The 24,973-nt window shown below is 49.5% G+C and overlaps 1 protein-coding gene across 10 annotated transcripts in view; it reads right to left on the reverse strand.

Annotated features, from left to right (window-relative positions):
- Nucleotides 1-24,973, reverse strand: part of KIF9 (kinesin family member 9) — a 115,880-nt gene that overhangs the window by 44,418 nt on the left and 46,489 nt on the right. For all 10 annotated transcript variants that reach the window (XM_058288511.2, XM_058288510.2, XM_058288514.1 and 7 more), the window contains 8 exons: nt 22,288-22,365; nt 16,415-16,483; nt 15,544-15,648; nt 13,458-13,513; nt 12,631-12,721; nt 12,024-12,157; nt 10,452-10,646; nt 9,075-9,289 (listed from right to left, as the gene is read on the reverse strand). In XM_058288511.2, coding sequence (XP_058144494.1) covers nt 9,075-9,289; nt 10,452-10,646; nt 12,024-12,157; nt 12,631-12,721; nt 13,458-13,513; nt 15,544-15,648; nt 16,415-16,483; nt 22,288-22,365 — 943 coding nt within the window. The remainder of the gene's footprint in view (nt 1-9,074; nt 9,290-10,451; nt 10,647-12,023; nt 12,158-12,630; nt 12,722-13,457; nt 13,514-15,543; nt 15,649-16,414; nt 16,484-22,287; nt 22,366-24,973) is intronic.

The following is a 24,973-nucleotide window of genomic DNA, read 5'->3' on the forward strand; positions in this document are numbered from 1 at the left end:
ACTCCTTGCATGCAGCAGCACCGCGTGTGGACCAGCTCACCACACGAGCCGGGAAGCCTTGGGTATCGAATCCTTGGACCTCCTATACGGTAGATGGATGCTCTATCTGTTGAGCCACACTGGCTTCCCTTTATATCAATTTTTATGTTTTTTTCTTACCAATTTTTATTTGAATATTGGTCTGAAATGTTCTTTTTTGGTATATGCTACTTTTATCAGATGTAGAGATCAACAGTATTATTTGCCTCATAAATATAAAGAATTTGGAAGCTTTCCTTCATTTTCTATGCTCTAGAACAAGTTACATGGCATTGGCACTATATGGTCTTAGAAGGTATGGTAGAATTCCCTTATGAAATCATGTAAGCCTGATGATTTTTTTGGCATTGTTGCTTGATAAGTTTATTTCTTCCACAAGATCTGTTTAAGTTTTCTATTTCAAATAGGGTAAATTTTTAGTGAAATATATTTTTCTAGAAAATCATCTATTTCATCTAGGTTTTCAAATTTATTTGCACAGATATGTTCAATGCAATATCATGTTTTAAAAAAAAATTCTTCTATTTCAATGGTCATTTCCCCTCACCATTTTTTATCATGTATTTTTGTGCTTTCTTTTCTGTTGATTAGGATAAAAAGTAATATGTCCATTTCTTTTTTTTTTCAAAGAACCAGGAATTTTTTACATAATTATCTATATCTGCTGATTTTTCTATTCTTTATCTCATTAATTTTTGCTTGTCTGTATTATTTACTTCCCTGTGCTTTCTTTTGGTTTTCTTTGCTTTTTTAGATTTTTTATTTAAAAATTTATTTATGTTTAGCCTCTCACTTTTATTGAAAAATGTATTGAAGGCTATGTATTTTCTTGTAATTACTCCTGTAAATATACCCCATTGATCTTGCTGTTGTGCTTAAATTTAATGATTTTAGAAATCTTATAATTTCAATCTTTATTTCCCCTTTCACCTATGTGGTTTATAGAGCACAGATATGTGTGTAATCTGTTTGTTTGCTTTTTATTTTTTACTTTTATATGTTTTTTATATTTAAAGGTGAATGGTCATTCCCTCCTCTTTAAAAAATAGTTATCATTGTGATTGAGAATTGTTTGAAAAGCTTCCACTTTTGCAATGTAACATGTAATTAATTTTTGTGAATGTTCCATCCATGCCTGAGATGATTAATCTCTATTTTCATAATAGAAAATAGAAACATATTCATAAAATTTGTCTATGTTATTTAGGTTTTCTATATCTTTAATTACTTTTTTTGGATCACTTGAACTGTTATCCTGAGAGTGGTATATTAAGGTCTTCGATAATTAAATTTTTTAAAAAATCAACTATACAGAGAAGGAGGTTGCAACGAAGGAATAAAAAGGCAAAAAAAGATGTGATGTAAAATCCAAAGATCAAATGGCTGAAGTAAGTATTGCCTTTATAGTAATAACACTGAATGTTAATGGATTAAACTCCCCAATCAAAAGACACAAATTAGCAGAGTGGAAAAAGAAGCATGACTCAACTATATGTTGTTTAAGACTCACCTTAGACACAAAGAAAGACACAAAAAGGTTGAAAGTGAAAGATTGGAAGAAGACATTCCATGCAAATGGTAACCAAAAAAGAGCTGGGGTTGCTATACTACTATCAGACAAAACAGATTTTAAGCCAAAGCTGTTATAAGAGACAAAGAAAAGGGCAATCCATTAAGAAGAAATAACAATCAAAAACATTTGTACACCAAACCACGGTGCCCCAAAAGACATAAGGGAAACACTGGCAAAACTGAAGGGATAAATAAACACCTCTAAAATAATAGTTGGAGACTTCAGTACACCACTATCATCAATAGACAGAACAATTAGACAGAATATCAACAAAGAAACAGAGAACTTGAAGGTGATGATAAAAGAGCTAGACCTAACAGACATATACAGAAAATTGCATTCTGAACTTGGCAGGTAATATATTCTTCTCAAGTACCCATGGATTTTTCTCCAGTATAGACCATATGTTGGGTCACAAAGCTGATCTCAATAAATAAAATAAGATTGAATTATACAAAGCATCTTCTCTGATCATAATGGAATGAAGCTGGAAATCAATAACGTGGAGAACTAGACAATCCACAAATATATGGAAGTTAAATACACTCTTAAACAGTCAGTGGGTCAAAGAAAAAATTGCAAGGGAAATCAGTAAATATCTTGAGACAAATGAAAATAAGAACAGAGTATATCAAAAATTATGGGATGCAGCAAAGGCAGGGCCTGAGAGGGTAACTTATAACCCTAAGAGTTTACATTAAAAATAAGAAAGGCAATAGATGTGGCTCAGGTGTTGAGCTCCCACCTCCCACATGGGTGGCCCTGGTTTTGGTTTGCAGTGCCTCCTGGTGAGACAGAAATGAACAAGAAGCAAAACAAATGAGGAAGCCAACTCAGGGAAATTGATGTGGCTCAGTGGTTGAGGGCCAGCTTCCCACATACTAGGTCACAGACTCAATCCCCAGCTCTGGTACCTCCAAAAAAAGACAAAAAAAGAAGAAGAAGAAAGAAAGAGGGAGCAGTTATAGCTCAATGACTGAGCACCTGCTTCCTGTGCACAAGGTTCTAGGTTCAATCTCCAGTATCTCCAAAAAAAAAAAAAAACTAACTAAAATTATGAACTTAACTACATATCTGAAGAAACTAGAAAAAGAACAACAAACTAATCCCAAAGCAAGCAGGAGGAAAGAAATAACAAATATCAGAGCAGATGTAAATGAAACTGAAAAGAAAACAAAAAACAACAGAATCAACAAAACCAAAGTTCTTTGAAAAGATCAATAAAATTGACAAACCCTTAGCTAGATGGATAAAGGAAAAAAGAGCTGATATAAATAAATAAAATCAGAAATGAGAGGGGAAACATTACTACTGGTCCCACAAAAATAAAAAGGGTAAGAGGACACTAAAAACAACTGTAAGCCAAAAAGTAGACAACACAAAGGAAATGAACAAATTCCTAGAAGCACACAAACAACCTACACTGACTCTACAAGAAACATACGACCTCAACAGACTAATTCCAAGTAAAGACATTGAATCAGTCATGAAAAACCTTCTCCTAAATAAGTCCAGGATCAGTTGGCTTCACAGGTGAATTCTACCAATCATTCCAAGAAGAATTAACACCAATCCTGCTCAAACTCTCCCAAAAATATTGAAGAGGAGGGACTACTACCTAAGTCATTCTATGAGGCCAACCCTAATACCAAAGCCAGATAAAGATAGAAGAAAATTACAGATCAATTTCTCTTATGAAAATAGATGCAAAAATCCTCAAGAAAATACTTGCAAATTGAATCTAACAGCACATTAAAAGAATTACACAGGGAAGTGGTTGTGGCTTAAATGACTGGGCTCCCATCTACCATTTCGGAGGCCCTGGGGTGGTGTCCTGGGCCTCCTTGTGAAGGCAAGCTGGCCCGCGTGCTGCGGAGAGCTGACGCAGCAAGGTGACACAACAAAGGGATACAAGCAGGCACAGAATAACACACAGCAAATGGACACAGAGCAGACAGCAAGCAAGCCACAAGGGGGGGTGGATAAAAAAATTCAATTAAAAAAAAAAAGAATTACACACCATGATCAAGTGAGTTTTATTCTAGGTATGCAAGGGTGGTTCATCATTAAATAAATCAATTAATATAATACATCACAATAACAAATCCCCAAAACGAAGGGGAAAAAAACCACATGATCGTTTCCACTGACACAGAAAGGGCATTTGATGAAATCCAGCATCTCTCCTGATAAAAACACTTAGAAAAATAGTAATGAAGGAAATTTCCTCAACCTGATAAAGGGCGTATATGAAAAACCCACAGTTAATATCATACTCAATGGTGAAAGACTGAAAGTGTTCCCTCTAAGATTTGGAACAAGACAAGGATGCCCACTGTTACCACTGTGCTTCAATATTGTACTAGAAATCCTAGCTAGAGCAATTACACAAGAAAAAGAAATAAAAGGCATCCAAATTGTAAAGGAGGAGCTAAAACTCATTATCTAGAGATGACATGATCTTATATATAGACAGTCCTGAAAAATCTATAACAAAGTTACTACAGCTAATAAATAAATTCAGCAAAGTGGTGGGGTACAAAATCAACACACGGGGAAGCGGATGTGGCTCAACTGACAGAGCATCCATCTACCATAAGGAGGGTCCAGGGTTCGATCCCCATTGCCTCCTGACCTGTGTGGTAAGCTGGCCCATGTGCAGAGCTGCCACACACATGCCATGCCATGCAGGGACGCCCCGGTGGAGGGGTGCCCCATGAGCAAGGTGTGTACCCCACAAGGAGAACCGCCCCATGTGTAAAAAGTGCAGCCCACCCAGGAGTGGTACCGCACACACAGAGAGCTGATGCAGCAAGATGATGCAACAAAAAAGGGATGTAGATTCCCAGTGCCGCCTGATAATGCCAGCGGATGCAGAACACACAGCAAATGGACACAGAGAACAGACAACTTGGGTGGAGGAGGAAGGGAAGAGAAATAAATAAAAATAAATCTTTAAAAAAAATCAATACACAAAAATCAGTAGGGTTTCTATACACTAGTAATGAGCAAGCTAAGGGGAAATCCTGGCTTTAAAACATACTACAATTACAAAGTTACAGTGGTCAAAACAGCATGGTACTGCAACAAGGATATATTGGCCAATGGAATCGAATGAGCATTCAGAAATAGACCATCATATTTACAGACAATTGATTTTTGACAAGGCTGCCAAGTCTACTCAATAGTCTCTTCAACAAATAGTGCTGGGAGAATTGGATATCCCTATGCAAAAGAATGAAAGAAGATCCTTATCTCACACCGTATATAAAAATTAATTCAAAATGGATCAAAGACCTAACCAGAACTATAAAACACCTAGAAGAAAATTTAGGGTCTTGTGTTGGGCGACAGTTTCTTAGGCTTTACACTGAAAGTGCAAGCAATGAAAGAAATAAATAGATAAATAGGATCTCTGCAAGATTAAAAACTTTTTTGCCTCAAAGGACTTTATTATGAAAGTGAAAAGACAACCTATTCGATGAGAGAAAATATTTGGAAACTACATATCTGATAAGGGTTTAATATCCAGAATATATAAAGAAATCTTACAACTCGACAATTTAAAAAAAACCACCAACGCCATTTAAAAAATGGTCAAAAGACTTGAATAGACATTTCTCCAAAGAGGATATACAAATGGCTAAAAAGCACATGAAAATATGTTCAACATCACTATTTGAGAAATGCAAATCAAAACCAATGAAATATCATTCCACACCCAGTAGAATGCCTACTATTAAGAAAATTAAGGAAAAACAACAACAAAAAAAGTAAAATTACATGTATTGGAGAGGATGTGGAGAAATAGGAACACTCATTCATTGCTGATGGGAATGTAAAATGGTGCTGTCACTGTAGAAGACAGTTAGGCAGATCCTCAGGATGTTAAACATAGAATTACCATATGACTTGGCAATTTTGCTATCAGAAGAGTTGAAAGCAGGGTCTCAAACAGATATTTCCATGCCAATGTTCACAGCAGCATTATTCACAAATGCCTAAAGATGGAAGCAATCCAAGGGTTCATCAAACAATGAACAGACAAACAAAATGTGGTTTATACATATGTGGCCATTTGTGAACATTTTATGAATCCCCAAAAGACAAAGATTATGTAAACTATTCCTCTGGGTGTGATACACTTTGATTGCTTTAAATTTAGTTGAGGAGACTTTGATTAGATTATTTGATAAGAGTGCTTTGGGCTTTTGATTTGACTAAATCAGTGGGTGTGACTCAGGTTGAGTTCCCACCCCCTTGCTAGGTCTGATATAAATGGACACTTAAAGAGACAGACACACGGGAAGAGAGAGCTCTGTCATTTTTGATCCTGCCATATGGCAGAAAGGAGAAGGCTCAAACAACTGGGGCCGCGGGAAGAGATGAGCCATTTTGCCTGATAGCTTACAACTGAGATTGGGAAAAGCTGACCAGCCAAGCCTGATATAGAAAGCCCAGAAAGAAACAAGCCCTATGTCAGGAAAGAGAGAATGACAGGATCATTTAAGCAGGAAGCCTCGAGAGGCTGGGCCCACGCAGCTCAAGAGGGAGAGGAAGCCGGAGGGGAAGGAGAGACCAGTCAGAGACCGCCCGCCATCTTGCTTCAAGACGTGGCAGCTGACTTTGGTGAGAAAGCACCTCTTTTGGTGCCTTGAGCTGGGCTTTCCATGGCCTTGGGGCTGTAACATTTTACCCCAAATAAATACCCTTTATAAAAGTCAACAGAATTTTGGTACTTTGCATTGGCATCTCTTTGGGAGACTAAATACAACACAGGTAGAATACTATTCAGCTGTAAAAAGGAATGAAGTCCTTATACATGAGACAACATGAAAGACCCATGAGGACATTATGCTGAGTGAAATAAGCCAGACACAAAAGGACAAATATTGTATGATCTGACTGATATGAACTAATTATAATAAGGAAACTCATAGAATTAGACTCTAGAATGCAGGTTGCTAGGGGATAAACTGGGGGTAGAGAATGGAGAGCTCATGCTTAATTGGTATGGAATTTCTAATTAGGTTGATTGCAAAGGTTTGGAAACGGATGGTGGAGATGATAGCACATTATTGTGAGTGTAATTAACAGCATTGAATTATGTAGGTGAATGTGGTTAAAAAGGGAATCCATAAAAGGGTTAGGTCATATTATGTTACTAGAATAAAAATGAAAAAATAAAGTCTGGGAGTATATAACACAGTGACCCCTATTATAGACAATGGACTACACGTAATAGTACAAATATAATAAAGTTCTTTCATGAATTATAACAAATATAAGACACTAATATACAGTGTCAATAATAGGGTGATATATGGGAAAAATACACCTAAAAACTATGGATGATAGTTAAGAGTACTATTTTAATAATCTTACATCAAGGGTAACAAAGGTAACTACTGTTTAAAAAAATAGTTCAATTATTAAAAAGTGCTATCATCAGTTTTAACAAAGGTTCCACACCAAGGCAAGGTGGTGGCGCTAGGGTGGTCTACGGGAATCCTGCATTTCATGCACAATGGTTTTGTAAACCCACAACTTCTCTGAAAAACAAACAAACAGATAACATGGTGGTGGAGCCACTCAAACAGCTGCTCCTGCCACATGGCCTGGAAAGCTCAGCAGAGGCAGCATGTTAAGCGGGTCCTGCGGGGGGCACTGAGATTTACTGGGGAAAGAAAGACACGCTAAGTATCACAGATACCATTAATAGAGAAGTAAGGGTCCCAACTCGAAACATTGGGGGAGCAGGAGAAGAGTACAGAGTCACCCTTACCAGCCCCCTTCAGAGCAGAGGAACCTGCTGTGGTCTGTGTGCTGTGGGACATCCTGACGTGGGATCCTTTGATTAGCACAAATCCTTTACAGAGCCGAGTCTTTACTCTGTAGGGATCAGACTGAATGTGAACATCTTTTGAATGGCCCAGGGATTTTATGATCAGCTCCAAGAAAAAAAAATTAAGAGTTGAACTAAAGGGTGATTTTGAATTTTTCTTTTACAAAAGACTAATATTCCTAAGGTCACTGTCCTCTCTGGGCCAAGTGAGCACCTAGCACTTATCTAGAAAAATTAATTGATTTCATTGGTCCCCTCCAGACAAAGGTGGAATTTGAACAACCACTGGAAAAATAACTGCTTTTGGGGAGAAAGTACAAAAATTTTTTGATATCAACAGATAAAACTAAAAAATCTGTAGAATGTTGCCTATTTCCTCTTCTTCGCATCCTTTGAAAATGTCCATTTTCAGGCATATGTAGGAGTGAGTGAGATGTCAGCAGAGCAGTGTGTGTGTATCATTTTAAATGTGTAATATGTAATAAGGTTTGCGTGTTCCAAGAAAGTGTGGGCAGAGGAGCCAAAGACGTGCTGGGTGGTCCTGTAAGACCTTCTCCACGTCCCCTCCCTGGAGGTTCTGGGTAGGGGCTACGACCGGAGCCACCACCATAGGCATTCCCCAGTTTCCCGAAACCGCGGAGGGCCTTGCCTTCTGGAACAGTGTCCTGTGGTTGGTCTGCAGGGTGTGAGCACATTGGCCCCGAGTACTTGGAAACAAAGTCGCCCTCTGAGAAGTAGATGAGTGAAACCCACCCCCTTGGAGAGAGGGGACCCATCTGGTCTGCAGGAGGTGGGAGGCGCCCCAGGAAATCAGTGATGATTGCAAGAGAGCTGGCCTGGAATGGGGCTGTGATTTAGCAAGAGAAAGTCCAGGACCCTGCAGGGCGCCTTTCTCAATGTGACTGAGGTGGAACGTGACCAAGAGGGCGCTGTCCCTGGACCCCTGCCTCAGAGTTGGGGCAATCATTTGTTAAAGCGCAGATTCCAGCCTGCTCCAGATCTCCAGAGCCAGAGGCACTCGTCTTGCTGGGACTCTGCACTGGACCGGCCCTCCCAGATGAGCTCCGCAGGCTCAAGCGTGAGGTCCCAGGCCACAGTGCGGGTGTGGGCAGTGCCACTGGGACAAGGGCATGGGGTCAGGGAAGCCAGGGAAGCACCCTCGTACCCTAGGGTCCCTCTTCTCTGAGTGTGCCAGCCCCCTCCCTCCATACCACGTGCCCTAGGAGAGGAGAACTTGCCGGAGGTTCGGCCTGGGAATGGTCCTACTGACAGCAAGCCCTCAGCCCCGTGGGGGTTCTGAACAGCACCCCTCCCCAATCTGACCAGGCAGGACCCAGCAGAGACCTTGGGGAGTCAGCAGCTGCCCGTCTCCCTGAGGAAGCCTGCACAGGACCAAGGGCCTGTTTCTCCACGGGCAGCAGAGCCTATTGGCGGAAGGCCCAGCACTGGGTCTGAGATGATGCCCTAACGGGTACCCACAGGCAGGGGCTGACGACGTGGACTCTGTCGCCTCCCAGCCCCACCCCACCTTAGTCCTCTAGAGCACAAGGCTGCTCTGTTTGGAGGAGGATGATCTTGACCCCCCACAGCCCCTTGCCACCCTGGTAGGGCATTTACCTTGCTTCTCCCTTAGCGTCTTCTGGAAATTCAGGGCCTCCTTGGTCACGTCCATCTCCCGCTTGATGGAGTTGATGCGCTGCGTGGTCTCACTGGCCCTTTTCCGCCGCTCATTCAGGATGGATTTGTTTTCTTTGAAGATACGGTTGATCTCACTGCCTCGCTCGTTCTTAAAATCCTCAAAAGCCGCGGGCTTGGAGGGCGGGGTGCTGGGCCTGGAAGGGGGCGGGAGGGAGGAACGGGGGGGGGCTTCAGTGGGTAGGTGGCCAGGCACCCAGGGTGCTCTCCACCCCAGGCAGGAGCTGAACTGCGGCCCTCACGCCCTCGTCTGTTTTACGGAGCACACAGAGGGGTGCGTGCCCTTTGCAGAAGATGAGGAAAGCAAGGACAAGCGTACCCACCCAGCACCTACGGGCTACCACATTTGGTGTACCTCCTTCCTTGCTAGGTTTTCTTTGCTAGGTTTTTAAATGGTTGAGGTCATGCAATATATGTAGTTTTGCATCTTGCTTTTTTATGGAAGCATTCTTTCATGCTATTAAAAACTCCTTGCGAACTCTAGTTAATGAGGTGTAGGATAAAGTATTGGGGCCAGGGAAAGTGAAGTGATACCTGCAACTTACTTTAAAATACATGAACAAAAAAAAAGATGGATGGAGAGAAAGATGCATGTGTGATGAAACGAGTAGCATGTAACTGCAGAATTAAAATCAAGAGGTGTTTGGTGTAGAGGTGTTCACTGTACAATTCTTTCAATGTCTCTGAATGTCTGGAAATGGTCATGGGCTGGGAGCAAAATCTGTCACACATGCCCTTCCAAGGGCAGAGATGGTAATTCACTTAGCACTTTCTCTTAGGTTGGATATTGAAGGTGTTTGCAAAAGAAATTTTTTTTTTCTTTTATAATGCATGATGTAACTCACATATTTTGCATAAATCTTTGTCCACATTTCTAATTATTTCCATAGGATATATTCCCAAAAAACTGAATTACTGACTTACCAGGGAGAGAAACTGGGTGGCTAGAGGAAAAGGAAATAGGTTTGCACCCTTTCATACCTTGGGAATTTTGTACGTTTTGAATGCACTACCTAATTTTAAAAATTTATTTACTTAAATAAATTTAATTATTTAAATCTTTGCTATTTGGAGGATCTAAAATGATTCCAGGTTTCATTGTGCATCTCTGATGACTCCTGAGGTTGGTTCCTTTGCATATCCATGAGCCATCATGTTTCTTCCCTTTGCACTGTGCTCCTGGTCGTTGCCCGTTACTCCCTACTTTATTTCTTGTCTGGCTGTAGGCACTCTCGACATACTGCGGGGCACACTCTGGTTTTGGCTGAGCTGGCGCAGGAGGTAAGGTTAGGTGGTCACCTGGGGAGGCGAATATCCTCCTTCGGCGAGTCTGAAGGGGGAGGCTCAATGCTGGAGGTCTCCCGGTCCCGCAGAAGCATGTCCTTCACTTCCCCGTCCTTGGAGGGAGGGGCCAGCTGGGTCTTGGAGGTGGAAATCACATCTAAGTCCTTGCCACTCACAGGGCTGCTGGCACCTTCCTTTCTTGCCAAAGAGCTGCAAGTAGAAGGCGGGGCCCCAGGGCCCAGTTATGGGAAGCGGGGTGTTTAGGTGCCACAGGCAAGCCTCTCTCAGTCCTCACTCTACCTGGAGCCCCAGCTCCTCTCACGGTGGAGCAAGAACCTAAGCCACGCGGACAGGAGGGAGGGTTTCTCAGCAACGGGGGCATTTTCCTCCCCTTCATCAGAACCAGAAGCCCTCCACTGGGCAGTCTCGGCGGGAGACACCTGGTAAGAATGGGCATGGACTCCAGGGATCGGAAGCCAGTGGCTCTGTGGGGTGCGGTGGGCCACAGGTCCCAGGAGCCACCACGGCTGCCGAGGTACTAGCCACACAAGCTCCCCAGGAAGGACAGCCAGAGCACCCACCAAGAGGGCCTGTCTGCGGATGATAAAGCAGGACAGGTGTGTCCTGCTCGTCCCACCTAACTCAGGGACTACACCAGCACCCGGGAAAGCAGCTGCCCGCCCTCCCCAGGTGACGGCCCGCGGCAACATCCTCACTGTGGAAAGCCACCAACAGGAGGACACCCACGGCTCTTTCCCGCTGCCTCCTCGGCCCTCTTCTTGCAGTAAGTGCAGCGCAGAGATGCAGCCTGAAGCCGTCTGCTACTACGCCGAATACCCCAAGGCAGGGCAGAGGGGGCTGGGGCGACCGCCCTTCCTGAAGGGGCAGGAGGTGGCCGGGCCATCCGGCAACCTCTGCCACCCGAATGTCCTGCGCATGACAGTTTTCTACAACCGACGTCGGTCCGCGTCCTTTTGCAAATGATAATAACTACAACAGCTATCTGTTGAGCACCTCTGCGGGCAGGGACTGCATTCGCTCATTTACGCTCATGACAACCTCGGTGGCTTTGAGGCTTTTCTATTATTACCACTACTACCATTTTAGGGATGGGGAAACGGAGGCACAGGGAGGTCTTGGGTGTAAGGGCTGGGATGGAGAGCCCAGCGTCAGCTCTGGAGCCTGTACTCTTGTCTGCTGCTACTGCCCCTCCTGGGCTCCCTAAGCAAATGTGGGCAAGGTAGACTGGAGTGCTTAGGGGATGTGGGCACAGGTCACCCAGGTCAGAAGGACCCCAGGGGAGGGGGGGGGGCAGTGACTTGCCCTCCCGGAGCCTGGGTTTTCTCATCAGTGTAAGGGGACAATAACTTCCCCCTTGCGGGGATGCTGTGAGGATGAGAAGTGACCCCTTGCTGCAGCAGGATCAGAAGCGGCCCCAGCCCAGGCCCCACACATGTGGCTAGTGTTGGCAACAGCGACACCTCCCATGGCCCTGCGGTGGCTGAGACCCTGGGGCAGCGCGTGGCCCCCCTTCCACGCACCGAGGAGGGCCAGGGGCTGGGCGGGCAGAGCCAGAAGGATACTCACCTGGGCTGCTCCTTGAAGGTTCTCCTGGACTTGGTTTTCTTCCCAGGTTTGGTAGAGAAAGGGGCGACCCCAAGCCCGAAGCCTTGTCCGTCAGGCTCACCCACTAGGCGGCCGTCAGCATCCATGAGTCCTGCCTGGGTCGTGGGTGAGAGTACAGATCAGGCCCCTTGGGGTCTGCCCATGCCCCACCCCGGCATTTGAGAGCCAAAGGCTTGGGGTGGGCGTGTTCCTTGCTCACACTGAGGCCAGTTTCGGGCTGTCCCCCACAGAGCTGCCCCGCCCACCCTACTAGATGTCCACTCTCCACGTCAACCCCGGTCACGGGTCCGGGGCCTCATTGCATGCCCTGAGGAGCTTCCGGCCTGTTTCTGATCTACCTCCTGGAACTGGTCATGTTCATTACTAGCCATGTCTCCAAGTTACGGAAATAATTTTGAACACATGTGTGATTTACCCTTGCAAGGGTCACCCCACGCTTATCCTGGTGTTACTTCCATCTATTGCAAGTCTAGGTCTTCTTGAAAGCAGGATGCCTGCTGCCTCTGGAAAGGTCTGGGGGTGGAAAGTCTGAAGCGACCCTTTTTGGAAAGAGGCAACCCATGCGTACCTTCTGGACAGCAGAAATGGCTGCAAAGTCATTCTTGTCGATGAGGGTGTACTTCCTGCGCAAGGTGGACTCCACTTTCTGTTCCTGTTGGCTTGGGAGAGAGAGGGAAACAATGCCTGGCACCACGCGAAACCCCCTGGAGCGAGAACCAAGCACCAGGGTTAGAGACCCCTTGTGTGAGGTCCCCTGTGACAGTGCCATGCCCTCATCAGGAACCGACCAGATGAAACCGACAAAACAAGCTCCTCCTCCCACCCACAACACGCACACCCCAAAACACCCCGCAGCCTTGCAGGGGTTCCAAGATGACACTTGACGAGCACGGAGGCCTGCTGGGCCGTGGTCCCCACCTGTGTTCTGGCTCTCACAGGTCTCGGAGCATCCGATGACCGGTGCCCATGCCACCACCCAGCAAGCGTCACTCAGGCTACACACGCATCTGCACCCAAATAAACCACAAATGCCTCTGCGGAAGGTGCAGTAAGTCACGAAGCTCTGCTGCAGCCACGCCCAGGGCTGGAGCCCCATAAAGACTTCCTGTCCCATGAAAGAACTCTGGATCCGTCCACCACGGCCCACCTCGTCGAAGGGAGGGCCGTGCCCCCCACCGCCTCAGGGGAAGCAAAGGGCAGGAGGATCCCACAGCTCAGCGGCAGAGACCGGCAGGCACGCCGGGAGCCGGAGTGCACCCCGAGGATTCTGGGCTGGCTCCTCACACAGGAGAGAGGGCAGGGGGGAGTGTGCCTAGAGGCAGGTGCCCGACAGTAACAGGAAATGAAAACGGCAGCCTGAGGTGGGAGAGGGCTGGGGAGGGGACAGCTCCTCACCTCAGAACCACCCGAAACTGGTTGAACACCTCCTGGATCTGTCTGAGGTTGATTATCTGGGAGGAAGGGAGGAAGGCAGAGGTTAGACTGTAGGGCACGTGGTGGTGTGAAACTGTATGGACCCCAGAAAAGCAAGTTCCTAAAATTCATCGTTCCTGTGCGTGTGGACCCATTGGAAGCAGGATCTCCTGATGAGGCTGCTTCAGTTACGGTGTGACCCCCTTCATTCAGGATGGGCCTTAAGCCTCTTACTGGAGTCCTTAAAACAGGATGAATACAGAGAAAGAGACAGAGAGCCACAAATGTAAGAAGCTGGAAGCAATGAAACCTGAAGAGAAGGGAGGGACCCGCAGCAGCACCTGCCGCCATGTGCCTTCACGTGGCAGTGGCGTCAAGGATCGCTGGCAGGCAGTCTCCGAGAAGACTGTGTCACCTTGATGATGCCTTGATTTGAACATTTTCCTCAGCTTTGAAACTGTAAGCTGATAAACGCCCATTGTTAAGCCAGCCCGTTTCACGGTATCTGCTTTCAGCAGCCCAGCAAACGTAAAGCACGCACCATGGGGCGAAGGCTGTGTCTGTCAGGAGAGACACCAGGACCCCTTGGCTGACCCCTGACCATCGGTCTCAAGGATGGGATGACTGTAAACAGCCTCCCAGCAAAGTGGCAGTCACGCCCTCCTCAAGAGCAGAGAAAATCTGATCAGGACTTTAAAACTAAGTATTCACTAAGGCTAAAAAAATCACCTTTATAAGTAGAGATCTCTGTAAAATGAAAATGACTCAATAGTTGTTGAAAATACTAAGAAAAAATTTTAATAAAATTCACTGTCCTTAGCTCTCTCCTGCTTTCAAGGTTGCACCTGCCACCTTCCAGGTGGAGCCCTTTTGGGAACTCTTCTGCATAGGCATAAACATACACACACCTGTGGCTAGAGACGGCTATCAGCTCCCTGGCCCTAAAGCCCATCAGCATTACCCTTGATCAAAGGTCAGTCTGGGGGAAGTGGATTTGGCTCAACTGACTGAGTGTCTGCCTACCACATGGGAGGTCCAGGGTTCAAACCAGGCCTCCTGACCTGTGTGGTGAGCTGGCCCACTTGCAGTGCTGATGTGCACAAGGAGTGCCTGCCACGCAGGGGTGTCCCCCGCACGGGGTAGCCTCACGTGCAAGGAGTGCGCCCCATAAGGAGAGCTGCCCCACATGAAAAAAGTGCGCCCTGCCCAGGAGGGGGTGCCACAAACACGGACAGCTGATGCAGCAAGATGACGCAACAAAAACGAGACACAGATTGCTGGTGCCGCTGACAAGAATGCAAGGGACACAGAAGAACACACAGTGAATGGACATAAAGAGCAGACAACGGCGGGGGAAGAAATAAAATAAATAAATAAATAAATCTTAGAAAAGGAAAAAAAAAGGGATCGGTCTGGGGTGGGAGGCCAGAAAAGCCTGCTCCTCAGCCACCCCCAGGCCACAGGCCCTGGATCTGCCCCTGTGCATCCCTGATGAGGGGTCTGATGGCCTGCAGTGTGAAAATGGGACACATCTCTCCCCAAGGGCCCTTCCTTGTGTGTCTGCTGTCACCCCCTCCTTGACCCACCCTGACATGGGCCCTGACAGGTCTGCACTGAACACAACCGGCATGACCATCATTCTTTATCGGCCCGCAGCTCAGTTAACCCCAATGCAGCGTCCCTCCCCACTGTACAGGTGAGGCAGCTGAGGGCCGCAAGGTTGAGCAATCTGCTGAGGTCACTCAGAGAGAGGCAGCCGAGCTGGGATCCAGTCCTGGGCAGCTGAGCTCCAGGCCAGCTTGTGACCCCCATGATGGGCCACCTCCTCCTCTGTGTGGGCAAGGCTGCTGACTGCTCTGCGCCGTGCCCATGACCTAACCCCAGAAGCTGAGGCCACGGTGGGCTGAAGGGCTCCGGTACCAAGGTCCAGTGCCACTCTCCCTCCTACTGCACCCACTCAGTGTGAGGTTCCGAGGCCAGCACAGCAGGCATCGGGGTGTGCTCAGGACAGGGACCCCCCAGGCCAGTCCCACGGAGGGGCTGGCAATCCCACGGAGGGGCTCCTTACGTCAATCTCATCCAGCGTCCCCTCCAGGTACCTCCGCACCTGGGAGTTGATCTCGGCAATCTGGGTTTCATCCATGGGGTCATAGTTCACGAAGGTGCGGTTGGCCTTGGAGAAGGATGCAGAACATGCCAATAAGCTCCGCGGACCCAAGCCCAGCAGGGCAGCTGGGGCCGTTCCGGGAGCGGAGACAGGGAGGGTATAGGCCCTGGCCGCCAAGCCAGGTCTGCTCCCTTCACCACCAGGTGCTGGTGGAGAGGACCTGCCGCACAGCCAGGTGCTCAGGCCGGAGAGGGCAAGGGGGTGGAGGAGGGGAGGAGAGGCCACCAGGCACAGGGCCTGCTGCTCTGGGCAAAAGGGCTCTGCTGGCTGTCCCAGCAGTGTCTGTGGGATGAGGGCCACAGAACTCTACCCCACCCACTGACCCCTTCCCCTAGCCTGCCCCACCTCCTGTGACCTTGACCCTCTGCCCCCAAAACCCTACCTGCCAGGCCCCTGGCCCCCTGCCCCTCATCCCCATGACTACTGCTTACCTCTGCTCCCTTCCCACCTGAAGCCCCCACTCGCATTACCTACTGCTCTCCCAGTACCTGCTCTCCTAGTACCCTGCCTGCCTGGCCTCTCTGCCCCTTATTGCCCAAGCCTCCCTGGCCTGGAGCGCCCCATTACCCTGGTCTGCCCCATGCCAGCTCTTCTGTCCCCCAGCCTCCATTCCCACAGTCTCTGCCTAATTTGCAGGGAGACCATCTGGCTCCTGCCCACTGAGCCCCACCCAGCATCCCTGGCCTGACCCCTCGCCCCCTTCCCACCTGGTCCTCCTGCGCTGCTGGCCCCCTCCCAGTTCCCCTAATCTCCCCTACCCCTAGCCCCTTACCAGGCTGTCGTGAATGGCCAGCTCCTGCTTGAGCAGTGCCAGCTCTTTCTCCAGGTTCTTGACCATCCGCTGCCAGGGAAACAAAGTGTGGGAGGGACAACAGTCAGAGAAGCCGCCCTCCCCTATGTCAAGTGCACAATTCCCCGCCTTGTGCCCAGACATCCCTGCCCTTGCTGGTGACCCACGGAGTCTGAGCTCAGCATGAACCACTGGCACGTGGACTGTCATCTTGCAGGACGGACCTCACTGTTACCCTGTCCAGCCATATCAAACCGTTCTCCACTGACAGTCACGTATGTTATCTCCAAAATTTTGCAGCTATAAACAATGCTGCAAGAATGCCTTGGTACTTACATCCTTCTGGGATAATTCAGGGGTCTACGAGGCTCTACCTGATCTGCCCCCACTGCCTCTTTCCTACTGCCCTCCCGGGCTCACTCCATTCCAGCCAAATTGGCATGTACCCCCTTCCTCAAGCATGCTCGGCACCCTCCCACCCCTGCCTGGGACACCCTTTTCCCAGGAATTTCCATGGTTCACTCCCTCACTCACCTTTGTTTAAAGCTACCTTCTAAATTAGGTGTACCCCAAACCCCCTACTTAAAATTGCAATCCTCTCCCCACCCCTGCACCTCTCTTAAATGTTCATCCTGCTCTGCTTCTTTCCATAGCAGGGATCACCTTCTAATCCACTCTAGACCATTTGCCTCTGCCACAGGTCACAGCCTCCACATGGCACCCTGAGAGCATGGGGGCCGCTTCTCCTAAAGCCTGGCAGCTTTCATGGCCTCCAGCTCACCGTCTGATTGTCTGGAGAGCAGCTGCCTGCAAACACAGGGCAGGACCCAAGGAGCAGGGTCTGACAGCACCTCCTGGCTGACCAACTCCTTCACCAAAACCAGGGGCACTTTGTGGATAGAGAAAAGGCACAGACTCATGGAAGCTCTCTGATGGGTGGGCGTTTTCATCATAAACGTAATGAGGGGAAGCAGATGTGGTTCAAGTGATAGAGCTTCTGCCTACCATACTGGAGGACCTGGGTTAGATCCCTAGGGCCTCCTGGCAAAAAAAAAGAAGAGAAAGTATGCTTGTGCAGCGAGCCAGTGCCTGCACCAGTGCCAGAGCAATTTCCTGCATGGTGAGCCAATGCCTGCACGAGTGAGTCATGCAGCAAGATGATGGCACAACAAAAAAGAAAGACAAGGGGAGAGTCAAAGTGAAGGGCAGCAGAAACCAGGAACTGAGGTGGTACAATTGGCAGGGAACCTCTCTCCACATCAGGAGTCTCCAGGATCAAGTCCCGGTGAATCCTAGAGGAGAGAAAATGAGAAGAGAAAACAGCACAGACAGCAAAAACAGCAGGGTGGGAGGAGGGGAAAGGGGAAGATAGATAGATAGATAGATAGATAGATAGATAGATAGATAGATAGATAGATAGATAGATAGATAGATAGATAGACAGACAGACAGATAACCTAAACAACATAATGAGAATAATTCAGAGACTTCTGCCTAAGTCCAGCACCAGGCTGAGGGGCAGCTCTCAGTTCTGAGCAGTTCCCTGTTTCGATCTCACGGCAGCCTAAAGTGCATTTTCAGAATGAGATCCACTAAGTGTCTCTTTCTCTATGACACTGTCCATGGCTCATGGCCCTCATCACCACCTCCCAGAATGACAGGTTGCTGAAGTTTCAATGGAGGCTGTAGCAGTTTGATATGGTTATGAATTCCAAAAATAGATACTGGATTATGTTTGTAATCTCGTCTGTACCTGGGCGTGATTAAGTTATGACTAGCACTTTGATTGGGCCATGTCATTAGGGTAGATGAAAGGCATGGCAAAGGACAGAGTTGAGGGCTTCTCATGTTGGAGTTTGATGCTGAAGCCTTAAGCTGGAGCCTTAGGAAGTCAGCACACAGAGGAAAGAGAAGCAAGCCCCGGGAAGAGAGGACCTGATCCAGGAGAAGAACACAGAGAAATAGAGACGGCTCCTTAGACACGGCAGAAACCCCAGGGAGAGAGACAGAACGGTTCACCTCCTAGTGGAAAGAGGCGAAGTCTAGCAAGGCTCAGACTACAGCTGAGCTTGTGGATAAAACAGAGAAGCTGAACCCAGAGGAACCTAGGAAGCCTGAACCCTGGCAGACGTCAGTAGACGTCTTGCTCCCACACATGGAAACAGACTTTGGTGAGGGAGGTAACTTATGCTTTATGGCCTGGTATCTGTAAGCTCCTACCCCAAATAGATACCCTTTATGAAAACCAACCCATTTCTGGTATTTTGCATCTGCACCCCTCTGGCTGACTAGTACAGAGGCCACCAGCCCACGCTCCCCGTTCACAGAGGAAGCCCCTGAGGCTCGGAGAGGGAGGCGGAGGGGGGCTGGGAAACAGGTCTCCTGCCTCCCACCCTATACTGCCAACCACGGGAATTCTGCAGAAGCTCCTGCACCACCTCGGAAACCTGCCTCAGGACTGAAGATGGTGCTGGAAGTACTCAGGGAGTGTGGACTACACCCCAGGAAAGGAGGCCACCAAAATAACTTCCCAGGTCTCTCTTAAGAGGTCATGTTCATGAAGCAAGTGCTCCTCGCGAAGATCAGAGCCACCCTCACAGTGGGTGGCATGGAGACTTGGTTATCTACGACCAACAAGGCAGATCTGAGGACCAGAATTCCATTAGAGAGCTCGAGAGTGCCCGCTGCCAGGCGTCATGCCCATCTGGCCAGATCTGCGGGTTGGAACGTGCTGGAACCATGAGCTGAGAGAACGCCAACCAGCACCAGTAAAGAAAGGCTTCAAGCCTCCAGAAAAGCGGGACAGGAAACTGGGACAGAACATCCCCAAATCTGGCTTTATCAACATGCTGCCACATTGGCCTGGGGTTTTGTTTTGTTTTTGTTAAGGAGCAAAACATCACAGATGAACGTGAAGACTCCTGTATACCCTGCTCCAGTTCCATTCCCTCTTCTGTCCCAGAGAGAACCTCTGCCCTCGGTTTGGTCTTTTCACTTCCACACATTTTTGCTTTGACTGCACACACCTACACGCGTAACAACAACCAGCATTTGCTTTGCACGTTTTTAGCCTTGGCATAAATGACAGATGCTACCATTCAGTATACTTGCTTCCTACAGATGTTTTCTCACTTGAGTTTTATCCATGCTGGAGGTGCTAGCTCTGCTTGCCTCGCTTTAGGCTGTACAACACCCTCTGTAACTCATTTACCTCCTCTCCTGTTAAAGGATATTGAGTTTGTTTCTGATTTTTCACTATTACAATAAACACTGTAAACACCATCCATGTTTCTGCAAGCCTCTTTGTCGACAAATGTGAGATGGAATCCAGGAGGGGTGCTGCTGAGCTGCAGTGTGAGCCAGGTGCTCTACCAGCTGGCTAACGTTGAGCGTGTACCCGGACAGCATGCTGCTAAGAAGTCTCCACACTGCTTACTTTCACAAGATCTCTTTGGGAGTGAACTCTGTTATTTATCCAATTTTCAAATGAAGAAACCGAGGCTCAGAATGGAAAAGCATCTTACTGGGCTACGCATTCACAGGGGGAAGAGCTGAACCTGAGACACCCAATCCAGGGGTCAGGGCTGTTAACTGCTACACCAGTGCTTCTCTAAGTGTGGCCCCCGCACCACCTGGGAGCTTAGGAGAGATGCAAAGCCTCAGGCCCCAACCCCGACCGACTGAATCGGGAACTCTGGGAGTGGATGCAGTGACCTGTGGCTCAAAGCCTACCAGGTGGCTCTGAGGCTCGCTCAAGTCTGAGAATGACTGCTCTAAGCATTGCTTCCCCGCCAGCCTCCAAACTAGGGGTTAGTTCCACAGGGACACTGGGACTATCGTTTTCCTTCAGAAGTTAGAATCTGGAAAGTTTAACTGGTTTGTCATGAGCTTAGGACATGCTTACGTCTCCAGGAACTATGGTTCCATAAGCATCCTAAAAGAATGCCAAATGATCGGTAAATGCATTTTTCCCTTTACTAGAAGGTGCCAGAATGCTCTCCAAATGGTTGCACCAATGACACTCGGACCAGAAGTGGATGAGAGTTCCCGTTTTGCCACATTCTCACCATTTTGTATGGTGAGAGAAAAAAATGCAGTTTTTGCTAGTCCAAGGGGGAAGAGTGGTATTCCACGAGGTTCTTTGCCCTGCCCTGGGATGCCGGAGCCTTCCCTCTGCTCGACACAACTTGGTGGAGGGGTCACTCAGGCTGGGAGGAAGGAAGGGGAACTGGCCCTGAGGTCAGCCGCGGAAAAAGCCAGCTGTTCCCTGTGTCCGGAAGCTACAACGTCGTGGCTTGGGTCTTCAGAGAAAGGTGGGCCTGTTTGATTCCGAGGGGCCTTCTGTTAACCAGCAAACATAGCTTATGGGTTCAGCTGGTACGTAATGGGTTCCTGCTGTGCACCCATCCTAACTGAGGGGCTGGAGACCCAAGAGGGGTAATCCAGCCACGGCGGGCAGAAGGGAGAGTGGAGAGCATCTCTGCGCGGTGGCCGAGGGCCTGAGTTTTCTTCTAGGCCCATCTAAAATCCCAAAGACACATCCTTCTCAAGCAGGTAGCTTTTGGAGCCCTGGCCCCAGGCAGGGCTACTGGCCCCATGGCCTGGAGAATTACTCCCCCTTCCCTGGGAGACAGGTCATAGGGGTCTGGGCGGCTGGAACCTGGGGCCACGCAAAGGTAGGTGGGACAATGAATTAAAATTTACTCCTCCTCACATGCAGAAATATTAAAGGGCAGAATGTGAAGACATCTAGGATTTGCTTCAAATAATAGTGCGATGGGGGCAGATGAAACAGGAGTAGCAGGAGCTGGTCACTGCTGCAGCTCATGCTGGGCTCCGGGACCTTGGTATATGTTTGAAGTTTTCCACAGTAAACAGTTAAAAACAAAACACACCAGGTCACCTCCTGCCTCGCGATGGCCCTCCCTCTTCCAGGGAGACTCCATTTCCACCCGCCGCCTTGCCAGGGGCACTCTCCCCTTGCCCACGAATGTCCTTCTCCTCCACCACTGACCTCTAGGCCCACCCCGGCTGCCCCGCTCCTCCCTCGTCTGCTCCCCTAGTGTCTCCTCCTCTGTGGCGGCTGTGTCTGCTGGTGGGGGGGGAGCTTTCCCGGCAGGGTGACCCACCTTCTCCCCACCCCCGCCAGTCGGGCCTCCCCCGGAAGGCTCTGGAAGTGCTGGGAGCTCAGATCTGAGGCAGACCTGGCCGCAGGGTGCTGTCCTTATGTGGCCAGCCTGGCTCCCCCCACCCTGAATCTGGGCCAGTCCGTGCAGCACCAGCAAGTGGGTCCCCACTCCTCTCTCTGATCAACCCAGGGCAAGGGAGAGGACATCGGCCTTCCTGGGGAGGGGGAGGCGGGAGAGGGCTGTGTGATGTGTTGGGCACAGACGCCCTGGCGTGGGGAGAGAATTCCAGAGATCCCTTCGTGTTTCTGGGATCAGTTCTCCCAGCTCGGCCTCACCAGCGTCCCTCCTGGCACCTGGGGGGGGGAGGCTGCTAGGATGAGGGGAGAGCCCTGCAGAGGTTCTTAGCGACACGATCGGGCAAGTCTGGGAGGAGGTTCACACTGATCTAGCTCTGGACCCTGCAGAGAAAAGCTCCTGTAGAAGCCCCGGGCACACCGAGCCCCTGGAGCCCACGTGGGAGCTGGGTGGGGGCCTAACATACCCTTTTCACCTCTAGGTGGCCTCCAAAGGGCCTGCGGGCACCCTGAAGGCTCTGGTCTGTCCCAGAACGGCAGTGGGCTAACCGTGGGTACCTTTGGTTGAGGGAGGAAGGGTGCCAGGCTCCTGGGGCCCAGGCAGCTAACCCAAAGCCCTCCCCACGGGGCGCTGCCCAGAGGCCTTCAGTACCTCGGCGTCGTACTTCTCGTTGATGGCAGGCTCAGTGGAGACCAGCTTCATCCTGCTGGCGAAGCGCAGTGACGACAGCTGAAAAACAGATGCCACCGGCGTCAGACCGGACCCCGAGGGACAGCCTTCCCAGAGGCGCCGCTGTGCTCCCTGCTGCCTCAGGAGGCCTTGCCCACACAGTTGGTCCACCTCCCCGAGGGGCCACTGACAAGAGGTCCCCCAGCGTGGTGGGGAGAAGGGGACAGGGAGCTGACCGAGGGCAGACGGCAGCCTGGGCCGCGTCTCCATGTTTTGGGGATACAGGCTGGCCTGCTTCCTGCATATCTGACCATCTTCTACCTCTAAACTTTTCTCAAGGAGCTCTCCTGCTTAGCGTCCTTTCCTCCCCTTGTACCCCGTCTGCCTTCCAAAGTTCCACCCTGTCTCCCAGGCCCAGCTCAAAACCTGCTTCCTCCATGAAGCCCTCCCGGATCTCTTCCTCTGCCTCACCCAGCATAGCCTCTCTGGAGGATGGCCCCTGAACCCTCCTCCATATGCGTCACACTGTCTAGATCAGCACTGTCCATGAGAAATACAACGCAGACCAGCAATGCAAACCACACACACAACTTAGTTTTCTAGTAGCCACGTTAGAAAAGGTAAAAAGAAGTAGATGAAATTCATTTTAATAATATATTTTATTTAAACTTTACTCAATATATTCAAAATATTAGCAGGTCAACATGTAATTGGGAAGCGGACCTGGCTCAAGGAAACCAGACATGGCTCAACTGATAGAGCATCTGCCTACCACATGGGAGGTCCAGGGTTCAAACCCAGGGCCTCCTGGCCCGTATGGTGAGCTGGCCCAGGTGCAGTGCAGCCATGTGCAAGGAGTGCCGTGCCACTAGGGGAGCTCCACGCGCAAGGAGTGAGCCCTTCAGGGACAGCTGCCCTGCGTGAAAAAAGTGCAGCCTGCCCAGGAGTGGCACTGCACACACGGAGAGCTGATGCAGCAAGATGACGCAACAAAAAAGCAACACAGTTTCCTGGTGCTGCCGAGGGTGCAAGTGGACCCAGAAGAACACACAGCAAATGGACACAGAGAGCAGACAATGGGGGCTGGGGAGTGGGGGGTAGAAATAAATAAAATAGATCTTTAAAAAAATAAAGACTTAAAAAAATGCAATCAATGTAAAAAATTATTGAGATAGTTTATAGTCTTCATCCTAAGTCTTTGAAATCTGGTGTGTATATTACTCGCATACCACATTTCCATTCCGACTCCCCACATTTCAAGGACTCAACAGCTTCCTGTGACCAGCGGCTACTGTAGTGGACAGTGCAGAGCTAGCCCTGAGCTGTGACTGCTCAAACTTTACTCTGCTAAGCCTCCCTGAGGCCACCCTCCAGGAATGCAGATGCCCAGGCCCACCATGGCGTGGATTCAGAAGTCTGGGTGGGAATGGGTGGTTCTGCCACATTTTAGGGGTGAGCAGGGGTCTCTAGCCACACACACAAATGCTGCTCTAGGGCAGGACCATTCTGGAGTGATAAAACCTGGACTCAGTCCACTTGCCTTGGCCAAAGGTGTCCTCCCCACCATCTACAAGGAAACTCGGTGGAATTTGGGCCAAGAGGCCTCATTGTCGCCGCTGAGAACAGCCCCCTACGACCTTGTCCTCGCACATCCTCCCCCCAGGAGCCTCCCTGCTGTCCCCCAGGGGGGTCGGGTCCCTGCTGGCTCAGCCTCCCCTCAGCAAGCTCCCGGCGACCGCGCACAAGCTCGCGTTAGCTCGGGCGCTGAGCACCGCCACTCCCCCTGCAGCGGCCCCGCAGCAGCAGGCCCCAGCTCGCTCGGCCCTTGTCCTGAGCTCACCGGTGGGTGAACCCCTGCCGAGCTGGACAAGGTCTGCCCTTACCATGGGGCTCCATGGCCCAGGCCCTGTGCTGGGTGCTTTGGTGTGCTAACTCCTGTGATCCTCCAGCCCCCACTGGAGAGGCAACAAAGCCTCATTTCACAGGTGAGGGCCATGAGATACAGAGAGGCCAAGCAACCTGCCCAAGGTCACAGAGCCAGTCAGGGGTGGCACAAGAATTCAACGCAGGCAGTCTGGTGCCGAGTTTGCCCTCTTAATTGCTGGGGAGGGGACCTGTAAGAAACCCCTTCTAGTGCTCTCGGCCTGTGGGGGGGATGGCGGGTTGAGGTGGGGGGTGTGGGGCCAGTGCAGAGGTTTGCCAGGTGGTGGAAGAGGGGGCAGTGTGAGGAAGGCAAAAGCCACAAACAACCGAGGCAAACAATGAGGGGGCAGCACAAAAGGAAACCCAGCGGGTGGTGTGGTGGACTGAAGAAGGGCCTTAGGGAGCGGAAGGGCTCAAGAACTGGGTGCCCACCTCCCACACGGGAGGTCCTGGGTTTGGCTTCTGGTGCCTCTTGAAGATAAGCAGACAACGCAAACAGCAGGTGCCGCAACGAGCAAATGCTGCAACCAGCAGGGAGTGGAAGTGGCCCAGCGGGTGGGCACTCGCTTCCCACATGGGAGGTCTGGGTTCCGTTCCCAGTGCCTCCTAAAGAAGATGAGGAGACAACGAGCAGGCAGAGGGAGCCATCTCGGGGGGAAGGGAGAATAAAAATAATTTTTTTTAAAAAAGGGCTTTGAATGTGTGAACTGTGTGGGGAATCGGGTTTCTCCCGCAGGACCAGCAA

The sequence above is a fragment of the Dasypus novemcinctus genome, chromosome 26 (assembly GCF_030445035.2).
Source record: "Dasypus novemcinctus isolate mDasNov1 chromosome 26, mDasNov1.1.hap2, whole genome shotgun sequence".
NCBI lineage: Eukaryota > Metazoa > Chordata > Mammalia > Cingulata > Dasypodidae > Dasypus > Dasypus novemcinctus.